The sequence below is a fragment of the Eptatretus burgeri genome, chromosome 12 (genome assembly GCF_056783735.1).
Source record: "Eptatretus burgeri isolate ZD-2024b chromosome 12, Ebu_testis_v1, whole genome shotgun sequence".
Taxonomy (NCBI): Eukaryota; Metazoa; Chordata; class Myxini; order Myxiniformes; family Myxinidae; genus Eptatretus; species Eptatretus burgeri.
Window position 1 is genome coordinate 44,788,898 of NC_140972.1, and position 14,826 is coordinate 44,803,723.

Consider the following 14,826-nt stretch of genomic DNA (forward strand, 5'->3'; position numbering starts at 1 on the left):
ACTCTGTGACGTGTAGATTTGGAACGAATCCAAAGCGGGATCGGGTCCCGCTCGCCTGTACACCGAATCCAATGCAAAACAGGCCACGGCTCATGAAAGGCACACACAGCCGAACGATCGCCCGCCCTCTTGCACAGCGCGTCGCCATGGACACGATAAGATATCATGGGACATGTTGATGAGGGGAGTGGGGGCAACGCCCTGAAAATGGACCTTCAGAGGTTATACAATCCGACCGTTTAAAGGGAATATGTTCATGATGCGTCTTTACAATTATTATTTGTCGTTGTCGGCAAAAGAGCTCAAGACGAGGGAAGTATTTGGTGGGGGTGTGTGAAGTGGGCGTGGTCATGTGGTATGACGTCACACGGACTGAGCTCACCATTAAGTTGGCTGCTCGAGCTGAACCGGAAGTGCGGTGACTGACCACTTCCCGCCCACTCCAACTGCGGAACCTGTTGAGTCTTCGTGGAAACGCTCGTCCTGCACCGTTATCTCGGCACTCCACCGCTTTCTGCAAGACGAGAGAGTCATGGCGAATAAACCGGAAGAAAATATACACGGGTACGAGGAGTTATACGACTTGGCGGGTTAACGTCGGCTTTGTCGTGACACGACCATGTCGCTGCTGCCGTGGGCACGGCCATTGTTTGTATTATGAACACGACGAAGAAACATTGTTTTATATTCGCCTTTCGTGTATACGTTAACAATGGGAGAGTTGTAAAAGTCCGTCTTGGTACCCGATGGGTATTAAAACGGATCCATTCGGCCGTGGGAAGGATTGTCCACCGAGAATATCTGTTTCCCCATCGCCTCCATTTCACTGCGTCTCGAGTGGTTTTACAGCTTCGATCGACATGTTGTCTGTTCCTTAACCAGCCCCCCCGATCTCGTGATACCGTGCTGTTTTATCAACATAGCCCCCCCGATCTCGTGATACCGTGCTGTTTTATCAACATAACCCCCCCCCAACGTTCTCATACCGTACTGTTTTATCAACATAACCCCCCCCCAACGTTCTCATACCGTACTGTTTTATCAACATAACCCCCCAACGTTCTCATACCGTACTGTTTTATCAACATAACCCCCCCAACGATCTCGTGATACCGTACTGTTTTATCAACATAACCCCCCCAACGTTCTCATACCGTGCTGTTTTATCAACATAACCCCCCCCGATCTCGTGATACCGTGCTGTTTTATCAACATAACCCCCTCTCCGATCTCATGATACCGTGCTGTTTTATCAACATAGCCCCCCCAACGTTCTCATACCGTGCTGTTTTATCAACATAACCCCCCCCCCGATCTCATGATACCGTGCTGTTTTATCAACATAACCTCCCCACCCACTCCTCCGATCTCATGATACCGTGCTGTTTTATCAACATAGCCCCCCCCCAACGTTCTCATGATACCGTGCTGTTTTATCAACATAACCCCCCACCCCCTCCGATCTCATGATACCGTGCTGTTTTATCAACATAACCCCCCCAACGTTCTCATACCGTACTGTTTTATCAACATAACCCCCCCCCAACGTTCTCGTGATACCGTACTGTTTTATCAACATAACCCCCCCCCAACGTTCTCATACCGTGCTGTTTTATCAACATAACCCCCCCCCCCAACGTTCTCATACCGTGCTCTTTTATCAACATATCCCTCCCCCGCCGATCTCATGATACCGTGCTGTTTTATCAACATAACCCCCCTCTCCGATCTCATGATACCGTTCTGTTTTATCAACATAGCCCCCCCCAACGTTCTCATACCGTGCTGTTTTATCAACATAACCCCCCCCCCGATCTCATGATCCCATGCTGTTTTATCAACATAACCTCCCCACCCACTCCTCCGATCTCATCATACCGTACTGTTTTATCAACATAGCCCCCCCCAACGTTCTCATGATACCGTGCTGTTTTATCAACATAACCCCCCACCCCTCCAATCTCATGATCCCGTGCTGTTTTATCAACATAACCCCCCACCCCTCCGATCTCATGATCCCGTGCTGTTTTATCAACATAGCCCCCCCCCCAACAATCTCATGATCTCGTGCTGTTTTACCAACATAACCCCCCTCCCCATCTTGTATTTGTGGTGTTTTATCAACATAACCCCCCCCCGATCTTGTATACCGTGCTGTTTTATCAACATAACCCCCCCCGATCTTGTGATACTGTGTTTTATCAACATAACCCCCCCCTCTCATCTTGTATTTGTGGTGTCACCCCTCACCCCCATCTCCATCTTGTATTTCTTTGTGATGTAACCCTCTCCCTATCTCCATCTTGTATTTCTTTGTGATGTAACCCCCCTCCACATCTTCTATTTGTGGTGTAACCCCCCCTCCACATCTTCTATTTGTGGTGTAACCCTCTCTCCCCCATCTCCATCTTGTATTTCTTTGTGATGTAACCCCCCCTCCACATCTTCTATTTGTGGTGTAACCCTCTCTCCCCCATCTCCATCTTGTATTTCTTTGTGATGTAACCCCCCCTCCACATCTTCTATTTGTGGTGTAACCCCCCCTCCACATCTTCTATTTGTGGTGTAACCCTCTCTCCCCCATCTCCATCTTGTATTTCTTTGTGATGTAACCCTCTCCCTATCTCCATCTTGTATTTCTTTGTGATGTAACCCCCCCTCCACATCTTCTATTTGTGGTGTAACCCTCTCTCCCCCATCTCCATCTTGTATTTCTTTGTGATGTAACCCCCTCCACATCTTCTATTTGTGGTGTAACCCCCTCCACATCTTCTATTTGTGGTGTAACCCTCTCTCCCCCATCTCCATCTTGTATTTCTTTGTGATGTAACCCTCTCCCTATCTCCATCTTGTATTTCTTTGTGATGTAACCCCCCCTCCACATCTTCTATTTGTGGTGTCACCCCCTCACCCCCATCTCCATCTTGTATTTCTTTGTGATGTAACCCTCTCCCTATCTCCATCTTGTATTTCTTTGTGATGTAACCCCCCCTCCACATCTTCTATTTGTGGTGTAACCCTCTCTCCCCCATCTCCATCTTGTATTTCTTTGTGGTGTAACCCCCTCTCCCCATCTCCATCTTGTATTTCTTTGTGGTGTAACCCCATCTCCCCATCTGCATCTTGTATTTCTTTGTGATGTACCCCCCCCCCCCCTCCACATCTTCTATTTGTGGTGTAACCCTCTCTCCCCCATCTCCATCTTGTATTTCTTTGTGGTGTAACCCCCTCACCCCCATCTTGTATTTCTTTGTGATGTAACCCCCCCCTCATCTTCTATTTGTGGTGTAACCCTCTCTCCCCCATCTCCATCTTGTATTTCTTTGTGGTGTAACCCCCTCACCCCCATCTTGTATTTCTTTGTGGTGTAACCCCTCACCTCATCTTGTATTTCTTTGTGGTGTAACCCCATCTCCCCATCTGCATCTTTTATTTCTTTGTGATGTAACCCCCCCCTCCACATCTTCTATTTGTGGTGTAACCCTCTCTCCCCCATCTCCATCTTGTATTTCTTTGTGGTGTAACCCCCTCACCCCCATCTTGTATTTCTTTGTGGTGTAACCCCCTCTCCCCATCTCCATCTTGTATTTCTTTGTGGTGTAACCCCTCACCTCATCTTGTATTTCTTTGTGGTGTAACCCCTCACCTCATCTTGTATTTCTTTGTGGTGTAACCCCCTCTCCCCATCTCCATCTTGTATTTCTTTGTGGTGTAACCCCATCTCCCCATCTGCATCTTGTATTTCTTTGTGATGTAACCCCCCCCTCCACATCTTCTATTTGTGGTGTAACCCTCTCTCCCCCATCTCCATCTTGTATTTCTTTGTGGTGTAACCCCCTCACCCCCATCTTGTATTTCTTTGTGATGTAACCCCCCTCATCTTCTATTTGTGGTGTAACCCTCTCTCCCCCATCTCCATCTTGTATTTCTTTGTGGTGTAACCCCTCACCCCCATCTTGTATTTCTTTGTGGTGTAACCCCTCACCTCATCTTGTATTTCTTTGTGGTGTAACCCCATCTCCCCATCTGCATCTTTTATTTCTTTGTGATGTAACCCCCCCCTCCACATCTTCTATTTGTGGTGTAACCCTCTCTCCCCCATCTCCATCTTGTATTTCTTTGTGGTGTAACCCCCTCACCCCCATCTTGTATTTCTTTGTGGTGTAACCCCCTCACCCCCATCTTGTATTTCTTTGTGATGTAACCCCCCTCCACATCTTCTATTTGTGGTGTAACACCCCCTCCCTCCCAATCTTCATCTTGTATTTCTTTGTGGTGTAACCCCTCACCCCCATCTTGTATTTCTTTGTGGTGTAACCCCCTCCCCTCCCCATCTTCTATTTGTGATGTAACCCCCTCTCCGCCCTCCCCATCTTGTATTTGTGATGTAACCCTCCCCCCTCCCCATCTTCTATTTGTGATGTAACTCTCCCCCTCCCCATCTTCTATTTGTGGTGTAACCCCCTCTCCCCCATCTCCATCTTGTATTTATTTGTGGTGTAACCCCCTCACCCCCATCTCCATCTTGTATTTCTTTGTGGTGTAACCCCCTCACCCCCATCTCCATCTTGTATTTCTTTGTGGTGTAACCCCCTCTCCCCATCTCCATCTTGTATTTCGTTGTGGTGTAGCCCCCTTTCCCCATCTCCATCTTGTATTTATTTGTGGTGTAACCCCCTCTGCCCATCTTGTATTTCTTTGTGGTGTAACCCCCTCACCCCCATCTCCATCTTGTATTTCTTTGTGGTGTAACCCCCCTCCCCATCTTCTCTTTGTGATGTAACCCCCTCACCCCCATCTCCATTTTGTATTTCTTTGTGATGTAACCCCCCCACTCCACATCTTCTATTTGTGGTGTAACACCCCCTCCTCATCTTCTATTTGTGATGTAACCCCCTCACCCCCATCTCCATCTTGTATTTCTTTGTGATGTAACCCCCTCTCCCCATCTCCATCTTGTATTTATTTGTGGTGTAACCCCTCTCCCCATCTCCATCTTGTATTTCTTTGTGGTGTAACCCCCTCTCCGCATCTTGTATTTCCTTGTGGTGTAACCCCTCACCCCCATCTCCATCTTGTATTTCTTTGTGATGTAACCCCCTCTCCCCATCTTGTATTTCTTTGTGGTGTAACCCCCTCACCCCCATCTCCATCTTGTATTTCTTTGTGGTGTAACCCCCCTCTCCCCATCTTGTATTTCCTTGTGGTGTAACCCCCTCTCCCCATCTCCATCTTGCATTTCTTTGTGGTGTAACCCCTCACCCCCATCTCCATCTTGTATTTCTTTGTGGTGTAACCCCTCTCCCCATCTTGTATTTCCTTGTGGTGTAACCCCCTCACCCCCATCTCCATCTTGTATTTCTTTGTGATGTAACCCCTCTCCCCATCTTGTATTTCTTTGTGGTGTAACCCCTCACCCCCATCTCCATCTTGTATTTCTTTGTGGTGTAACCCCCCTCTCCCCATCTTGTATTTCCTTGTGGTGTAACCCCCTCTCCCCATCTCCATCTTGCATTTCTTTGTGGTGTAACCCCATCTCCATCTTGTATTTCTTTGTGGTGTAACCCCATCTCCCCATCTTGTATTTCTTTGTGGTGTAACCCCATCTCCATCTTGCATTTCTTTGTGGTGTAACCCCATCTCCCCATCTTGTATTTCTTTGTGGTGTAACCCCATCTCCCCATCTTGTATTTCTTTGTGGTGTAACCCCATCTCCCCATCTTGTATTTCTTTGTGGTGTAACCCCCTCACCCCCATCTCAATCTTGTATTTCTTTGTGGTGTAACCTCCTCTCTCCATCTCCATCTTGTATTTCTTGGTGGTGTAACCCCCTCTCTCCATCTCCATCTTGTATTTCTTGGTGGTGTAACCCCCTCACCCTCTCTTCCCATCTTGTATTTCTTTGTGATGTAACCCCTCCTCCACATCTTCCATTTGTGGTGTAACACCCCCCCCTTCCCAATCTTCTATTGTGATGTAACCCCCTCTCCCCCATCTCCATCTTGTATTTCTTTGTGGTCTAACCCCCTTACCCCCATCTCCATCTTGTATTTATATGTGGTGTACCCCCTGTCCCCATCTTGTATTTCTTTGTGGTGTAACCCCCTCACCCCCATCTCCATCTTGTATTTCGATGTGATGTAACCCCCTCTCCCCCATCTCCATCTTGTATTTATTTGTGGTGTAACCCCCTCTCTCCATCTTGTATTTCTTTGTTGTGTAACCCCCTCTCCCCATCTCCATCTTGTATTTCTTGGTGGTGTAACCCCCTCACCCTCTCTTCCCATCTTGTATTTCTTTGTGATGTAACCCCCCCTCCACATCTTCCATTTGTGGTGTAACACCCCCCCCTTCCCAATCTTCTATTGTGATGTAACCCCCTTACCCCCATCTCCATCTTGTATTTATATGTGGTGTATTCCCCGACCCTATCCCTTCCCTCCCTACAATGCCCGACTTTCCTGTATCTGACGCACTGTTACTCCCTCGACATGATGTACATAATTACACCATCGTAACAGGTACGAGTTTGTTAACCAGAACTGAGGGTGTATCGATCCGTGCACTTTATAAAAGCTCAGTGGTAACCTCACCATCGCGTCGTCCAGCCTGTTCGGCAGGTACACCAAGCTGACCCAAACATGATTTTGCACATCCTGTTTGTTTCTCTCTATAAAGTGATTGCACACCTTGCATGTATGTGCACAATGGTTCCTGCAAATCCCCAACTATGGTATACAGTACATTCAGGGATCCTAATGACAACTGCAGAAACACATCCAGCCTTCATTGGAAAGACTTCTTGCTCACCATGTTGACATCTTGATATCTACATCTTCAACACCTTTTGCTCTGATTTTATCAATATTCCCTAATCGTACGAATCCATGTTCGTGCAGTGCAATATCGAATTTTTCAATAACGATGCACACACTACCGTTTGATAGTCAACATTGCATCAATTGAATGATCCCAGCACCGGTGATCTTGGGTTGGAGTGTGATTGCCGTGTTGTCTTTGTCCTTTCAGGAACCTTGCAATCCTGTGCTGTTCGACCCTGGGCCGCGTCCATCAGTGGTGTTCCTGATGTCCCTCACCCACCACTGAAGATCCCGGGTGGGGGAGGGCCAGGGGAAGGGGATCGATCGGGGACTCGCTATCTGCATGTGGTAGGAAACCATGGCGACACCATGCACACTGCAGGGATCTGTAACGCAGATAATAACAAAAGTCCCACGAGACTTTTCTCGGATTCTATAAATCTCCTTCCTCTTCCCATTCGCCCATTCTTTGCTCGTTGCATCCCACCGTGTCGACGTCACAATTTTGCTCACCTTGTTCTTCCGTAAGCCTAGATCTTGCATGAAAAGGAACATTAAATACTATGACTCGAGCTCAAAAATGAGATGTGAGAACTCTGTCGAGCAAAAACGTCATCGGTACCACCAGAGCCTTCGTCATTGACAATCATCTTGGATCAAAGTGCCTCCATCTCTATAGAGTATCGTTACTGTGGTTTCTTCCACAATTTCACTCTGCTACCTTGTTGTCGTTTACTCAGTATGTGGTCAGTGTCCTGTATTTTGGAAAATACTGTTTATCGTATTGAAGGTTATTAAACTGATACGTACGTGTGAAGCAGTGACTTCCAATTATGGTTGCGGTCCTCCATCAATCAGAACTGTCCTGGTGTTTGGTCAAATTCCCTGCTTCGCCTTTTATTTCGACATTTATTTGATTGTTTCGCAAATTTCAAGCCCTTGATCTCAAAAAGAGGGAGAAACCAAGTCGTGTGATCGATCTACGAGTAGATACAGATGCCTTCCAGCAGTTTTTTTGTCGGAAATCATCGAGCCTCTCGTTGGGTGGTGGCAGCACCTGTGATTTGCATTGTAGATAGCAGTTGCTCAGGGTGATGGCAGCAACTCGTGTACTCTACGCAAAAATCGCCGTGGGATCTTCGACAGCGGCCAGTGCTGACAGATGACTCGTCCGGCTTAACGTCCATCCGATGGATGGAGCACACTTTAATGCATCGGCTGCATGTGAAGCACCTGGGTGACAGTTTATAACTGGGCTGAGATTCGATCACAGGCTAGACGGGTCAAAGGTGAGTGTACACACCTCCAGTCTATTCTACTAGTCCTGGGAAAGGTATTCCTTATGCAAAACGAGAACGACACTCGGTACAGTGCATACCTCCGCCAAGCTTGAACATTATACGTTTTGCTTTCTACCAATAGGCTGGATCAGCATCTGGACCTAAACCAAAATCTAATCGGCTTGTTATCGTCATCGACCCAACTTGTCCATCTCGTTTTGTCATAATCCCTCCACAACTTTAAGATATGGTGCTATATGTCGTTTTTGGCCTGATCTGAATGGTGAAGAATCACTTTTTAAAATCTCACATCTGGATCCAGATCTTTACTAAAATCAAATCATTTCTTCCTTGTCACTCAACCTGTTCACAAAGTTTCGACCGAATCCATCTAACGTTTTGAGATATCCTGCTCGCAAACAGATGGGTGAAAACATAACCTCTGTGCACTTTCGGTGGCGAAGGTAACAGTACTGCAGAGAGATTTGATGAAACGCATCAATTTCTTCAGAAATTGTCCAAAATAAAACCAGTGCATGCTATTACGTTTCATACGCTCCAATGAAGGACAACTTCCTATCTTATTTCCTATTCAGCAGACTTGGTGTTGTAATGGTTCGAGGATCTGCTCTGAGTCTGGAAGGTCGGCGGGTCAAACCCCAGCCGAGTCATGCCAAAGACTTAAAAAAGAAGTTATGTGATATTTCCTTGTTTGATCTTCAGCATTTGAAGGGTTAGAGCACGAACAAACATTGCTGGGAAGGCAATGGCAAACCACCCTTGCCAGGGTTTCCTTGCCAATAATCTGCTTCAGCAGCACTAACACTGTAAAGAGTATGGCTCATCAAAATCAAATACAAATCTTGTTTATTACCTCTGCCACCGAAGGTGATGGAGGTGGTTTTCACCCATTTCTCTGTCTGTCTCTGTGTACAGATCCAGATGAAATTTTGTGGACAGGTTGGGGGTGTGACAAAGACCAACTGATTAGGTTTTGGTGAAGATCTGTATCGGACTACTAGAATTTTTAAAGTGATTTTTTCACCGTTGAGAGATAGGGCGAAAAATGATATATAGCAGGATACCTCAAAACGTTGTGGACGGATTCGGACAAAATTTGGTGGACATGTTGGGGTGTGTGACGAGGAAGAATTGATTCAATTTAGGTGAAAATCCGGATCCGGATCTGATAATTTTAAGTGATTCTTCTCCATTGAGAGATGGGGCTAAACCGATTATCAAGCATATTTCAAAAATTATTGGCACCGATATGTTCTGCGAGATCAGGAATTGTGTGGCAGAGGTATGTGCTCTCCCAAGTGCCCTTCTAGTTTATTTTGTCAGTTGAATGCCATGCTGTGCCATGGAAGGACCTATTAAGCTGCTCGATACACTTTAACATAGCATGTGTTTAAAACATGGGAATTCTTCCGGGTTCTTTGTAGTTTATTAGCCTAATCAACTCAGATCATGACGATCATCTTGGTGTCACACTCCACATCAGAAATCGGCAGAAACACACACACACACACACACACCTCATCCATTTATAGTATATGTATGCATGGTGGTTAATCTGTTTGTTTTTGTTTTCAATACTGAAGAGGAAAAGAAGAGGGAAAATGGTTGAGGAGAGAAAGGAATAGGGAAGACGACGAAATGTATGGCTCCTTGCATCGAATGCCCCAGGTCTTGGCAAGTTTTAATGCATCATTAATCAATATGAACATTGACCCCTCTCTCTTCCCCCCCCCCTCCCCACCCCTTCCCCTTTCCTCTCCCTCTAGGATGAACTGCTCTGTGTAAGTGAGAGTGAGGCGTTGCCTGGACGACCATCACTGCTCTCCTTCCACTCTTTGCTTGGTTCCACGTCATCTTTTGAATGGCAAGCCATCCGCATCAACAACAGTTTGTTTGTTGAAGTCCCAGAATATCTGCCTGAAGGTGCTCGAATCAGGTGAAACTTTGAAATCCCAGAGCTTTTTATTAATCCAGCACCTGTGAACACTGCATACTAATCCATGTGTACAAATACCTATTTTTCACGGATGTTGAACAACACTTGCAATGGTAATTTTTATGATTTTTTTTTTGTTCCCAATGAAGCCTTGCACAGCTGCTGGAGTTTGCAGAGCTGAAGCTGCAAATGGAATACGTGTTTGTGTGTTTTTACAAGGAACGACCTGACACAGGTTTGTTGAACCACAAAGCAAAAAGAAAACTTTTTCCACAAACTCTTGTAGTTTAAACTGAAATACTTCCTCCATCCCCCTAAGTTGTACCTCATAATTTACAAGCTGTCAGTTGCAAGATACTTTCCCTTTTTTGTCCTCTTAAGTTGATCCATGGACCATTTACCACATCATCCAAGTTGATTTGGCTCAGACCTTATTGAAAGATTAAAAAAAGTGGCCAAAAGGTCTTATTTGTGCAGGTGGGTCAGCAGTGTAAAAGCTCAGCGATGGGTATGGGAGAGACCATAAAGTGGTGGTGGTGCTCTTTTGTTTAAGGACGAGAGATTTATGTGACCGACTGGGAGGATAAAATAAGGTGTATGGGTTTCTATAAGAACAAGCCTAAGAGACATGAACAACACAAATAAGTGGAGTAAGGCTGCAGAGGCCAAAGCCCCCAACCTGCTCGGGGAGAGAAGCAGAAGAACCTCTAACTCTGCTTTCTGCCAGGAAATGAGTGCTTCGGAGGCCTTTGATTCCCCTACCTCCTGGGGGTGTGGGGTAAGATTTAAAGGAGGACAACCATATTTTGTGGCACTTTAAAAGAAGGCCTTCTGTATCATGAGTTGAAAAAAGATAAATGATATTGCTTTGCAGAGGATACCATTGTAGTGGCCAGGTTAGAAATATGATCTTTCCAGTACAGGTTGTGGTCCTAAACCCCATGCTGAGACTTGCACATAAAGGGTTGGGGGATTTGCCAGCCAATCCTTATGGAGTAACAAAATGAAAATGTGAACACTTTCCTGTATTGAAAGATTTCAAGTCTGGTCAGTTGCTAATTTGTTTGACATTGACAGGTAAGCTTGCCACAGCCTGTCAGTGGTGAGGAACTGTACTGCACAGTGCAGAGAAATCTCTGGAATTATTTTTCTCAGGAGACAGTTGAAAGATGTGGACAAAAAAAGGAAAGGATTGGTCCCAAAATGCTGCATTGAGGTACACCAGCCCCTCGAGGTAGAATATGGGACAGAATACTATCTAAGGTGACCACTGCTTGTGCAGAGAACAACAACAGGGTTACTTATAATTATGGCGAGCATGGCTGCAAGAGGAGACCTCAGTAGCTTTGAAAGAGGGCTGATTGGTGGGGTGCGTTTGGCAGGAGTTTGTGACAGACAGCTCAATTTGCTGATGTTTCACAAACGAGTGTCGAAGGCGATGTCGGCATGGAACTCCGAGGGAAAGACGTCATCAGTAGGGGGGAACACACTCCAGGATCGTGATATCCATGCATCAATTTGAAGTGCAAGGTAAAGCAGGTGAGCAACTGCAGATCAATTGACTAAATTTCAACCTGGGGCACGAGCAGCCAGTTTCATCAAAAACGGTCCACCAAGAACTCCCCAGAGTGTAATACCATAGTCGGGTTTCAGTGCACAAACTGGTCATCACACCTGGCAATGCACATTTGCGAGTTCAGTGTTGTAAAAAGCAGAGGTAATGAACTGCAGAGTAGTGGGAGAAATTAGAATATTTTTTTTTCTTCGTTGCCAGATAAATCGTCCTTCACCATGTTCTTGACAAACAGATGAATGCATGTGTGGCGCCAATCGAAATAACTCCACAACTCTGGGTGCTTGGTTCCAACTGTGAAGGGTTTGGGTGGTTCTTTAATGTTGTGGGGCACATTTTCAGGTCGGGGTCAGGAATGGGAGCATGTGTCAGAACAGCGCGTTGCTGCGTCCACTTTCCCACCGGTACTCCAGGGGCCTCTGTCTGGCCATCCCCCAGGCAGATGCCAGGCCCATCCCCATCTCCTTGAAATGCCGGTCAACCTGCTGCAACCACGAGGCACATGGACGGCCCATTGGCCTCCTCCACTCACGAGACTCCCTCGCTGAGAGAATCTGGTGAGCAGGATCAGCGTCAGGAAAACGAGTCACATGTCCATACAGCCGCAACTGACGATCATGGACTAGGCAGGTAACAAATTTCATCCGAGTCTCTCTCAGCAACCGCTCGTTGGACACAAAATCCGACGAGCGATAGCCAAGGATTCTCCGGAGAGACCTGGTACCAAAGGAATTAAGTCTCAGTCTCAGATCCTTGGTCAGAGTCCAAGTGTCGCATCCATAGAGCAAGACTGGAAGCACCAAGGACCTGAAGACTCGACTTTCGTCCTCCCGCACAGGTACCGGCAGCGCCACACCCCATGATCCAGTGAATCAATGACTCCCCAGGCCCGACCCAGACGTCTATTGACCTCTGACTCTCAGCCAGCAGAGACATGAATATCACTGCCAAGAGAAGTGAATCTCTCCACGACCTCAACATCCTCATCACAAACAGAGACAGGACAGCAGCATCCAAGATGTCATTGAAAGCCTGGATCTTAGTTTTGACCAAAGAAACCTGTAATCCCAGCAGCTCCGACTCCTCATTCAGCACCTCGAGGGCCCCCAAAAGGATATCTAAAGTCTCCGCAAAGATGACTGCATCATCTGCGAAATCAAGATCCGAGATCTTGACATTCCCAAACGATACACCGCAGCTTGATCTCTCCGACATCCTCCCTAGAATCCAGTCCATACAAGTGCTAAAAAGTGTGGGGGCAAGTACACACCCCTGACGAACTCCAGTAACAACTGAAAATAAGTCAGAGATTGTACCACCACATTTCGCAGCACTCTCAGTACCAGAGTAGAGTTCAGACATCAGATCGATCAGTTTTGGTGGTACCCCATGAAGACCAAGAATCCTCCAGAGGGCATCATGATTCACCGAATCGAATGTTTTACAGAGATCAAGATAGGCTGCAAGCAGCCCCTGCTGAAACTCTCGTCTGTGTTCCGTGAGGACACGAAGAGCAAGGATACGGTCAATCGTTGACCTCTTTGGTGTAAAGCCTGATTGCTCTGGAAGCTGGTGCTCAAGCAGATGGTGGCGAACCCTATCAAGAATTATCCGAGCAAAGACCTTGCCCGGCACTGAGAGCAGCGTCACCCCTCGGTAGTTGTTGCAGTCTTGGCGATCACCCTTCCCTTTCCAGAGAGGGACAACAAGGCCCCTCTTCCAATCAGTTGGGATGATGCCTGTGTTCCAGGCAGAGCACAAAACTGCATGCAACAACATGAGTGCAGCATTTCCACCAGCCTTGAAGTTCAGCATGGATGTCACAGATCCCTGGAGCTTTACCCCGTTTCAACCGGTTCATTGCAGCCTGTGTTTCACAAGCGAAGGTGGACCACAGTTGATTGGAGGGTCAGCAACAGGGATTGTAACACCCCTGACGTCCAACTCGACAGCTGGTGGATCAGCCTGGTACAACCGCTCAAAGTAACCGGCCCAGTGGCCTTCACGTCAGACTCCTCTGTCAAGAGCCTACCACTCTGCTCCAAGGGATGGGCTTGGATGAACGCAATGTGAGAATTCCCCTGTAAGCAGTCCACAGGTGATGCTCTACCCCCACACAGATTCCTCGCACATAGACCTCCTTGTCCACCCTTAGTGCACGTACAGTTTTACGCCTCAGCTCCCTGAACAGCTCAGCTCTGCCATTCAACCTGGCCCTGCAACTGGTCAATGGTATCCAGACAGACATCCACCAGCAACATCAAGGACTGTGGTCTTGAAGGCACTCCACAACTCTTCAGGATCCCCCAAAGCACCCATACCCCCCAAATCTCCACTCAGCCTGTTCGTAAACTCCTCAGCCACCCTCTCATCCTTGAGCTTGCTTACATCCAGCCTAGGCTGGGATGGTACCATTCTCATGGATTCAAGCTGCAACTTCAGAGTTGCTACAACAGGCCTGTGGTCAGTATTGAGTTACTGAGCACTCCGGTAGACCCTGCATTTCTGGATCATCCTCCAGTGACCATCAAACGAGCACATGGTAAATCTTCTTTGCCACACCATCAGCGCTGGAATACCACGCCCAGCGATGAGCCTGTGGGTGCTGAAACCATGAACCAACCACCTTAAGTCCATGACTTCTTGCATAGTCAAATAACTTTGTGCTATTCTGGTTCACAGTTCCAGACCCATGGGGACCAACACATGTCTCATAACCATTCCTATCAGTTCCAATCAATGCAGGTGTTTTACACAAGCTCACAAGGAGCTTGCATTGAAATCCCCCAAGACTAGAAGAGTATCTCGCCTGGGGCACTGATCAACCAGACTTGAGCGCGTCATAGAATGCATCCTTCATGGTGAGATCACTCGCCTCAGTCGGAGCACATACAGAGACCAGGGAAATGACATCCAAGGAGTACCGAATCCTTCGTCTCATAATACGCTCATTGACCGGTGTTTCCTCAATTATCATTGGTCAACTTATTGGACACAGCTACAGCAACTCTTTGGGCATGGTGACCAGACCAGAGCAGAGCAGAGTGACCAAACCAATTGGAGGTGTAACCACCCGCCATGATCTCGCTGCAATCCGGTCTCTGAACCTCAGAGTGCTGCAATACCAATGGCCACATGCTTGAACTCAGATAACAGGTGATTTCAGATTTCTTTTTGCTCTTGGTATGTTCTGTG

The 14,826-nt window shown here is 47.0% G+C and overlaps 1 protein-coding gene across 1 annotated transcript in view; it reads left to right on the forward strand.

Moving 5' to 3' along the window:
* Window positions 1–422: 422 nt before the first annotated feature.
* Window positions 423–14,826, forward strand: part of LOC147015518 (ornithine decarboxylase antizyme 2-like) — a gene marked incomplete at its 5' end in the record, with an annotated part of 17,184 nt that continues 2,780 nt past the window's right edge. The window contains 5 exons of the mRNA XM_085850302.1: window positions 423–564; window positions 7,030–7,169; window positions 9,889–10,058; window positions 10,208–10,293; window positions 11,441–14,826. The exon at window positions 11,441–14,826 is cut by the window's right edge and continues 2,780 nt beyond it. Coding sequence (XP_085706428.1) covers window positions 423–564; window positions 7,030–7,169; window positions 9,889–10,058; window positions 10,208–10,293; window positions 11,441–11,580 — 678 coding nt within the window. The remainder of the gene's footprint in view (window positions 565–7,029; window positions 7,170–9,888; window positions 10,059–10,207; window positions 10,294–11,440) is intronic.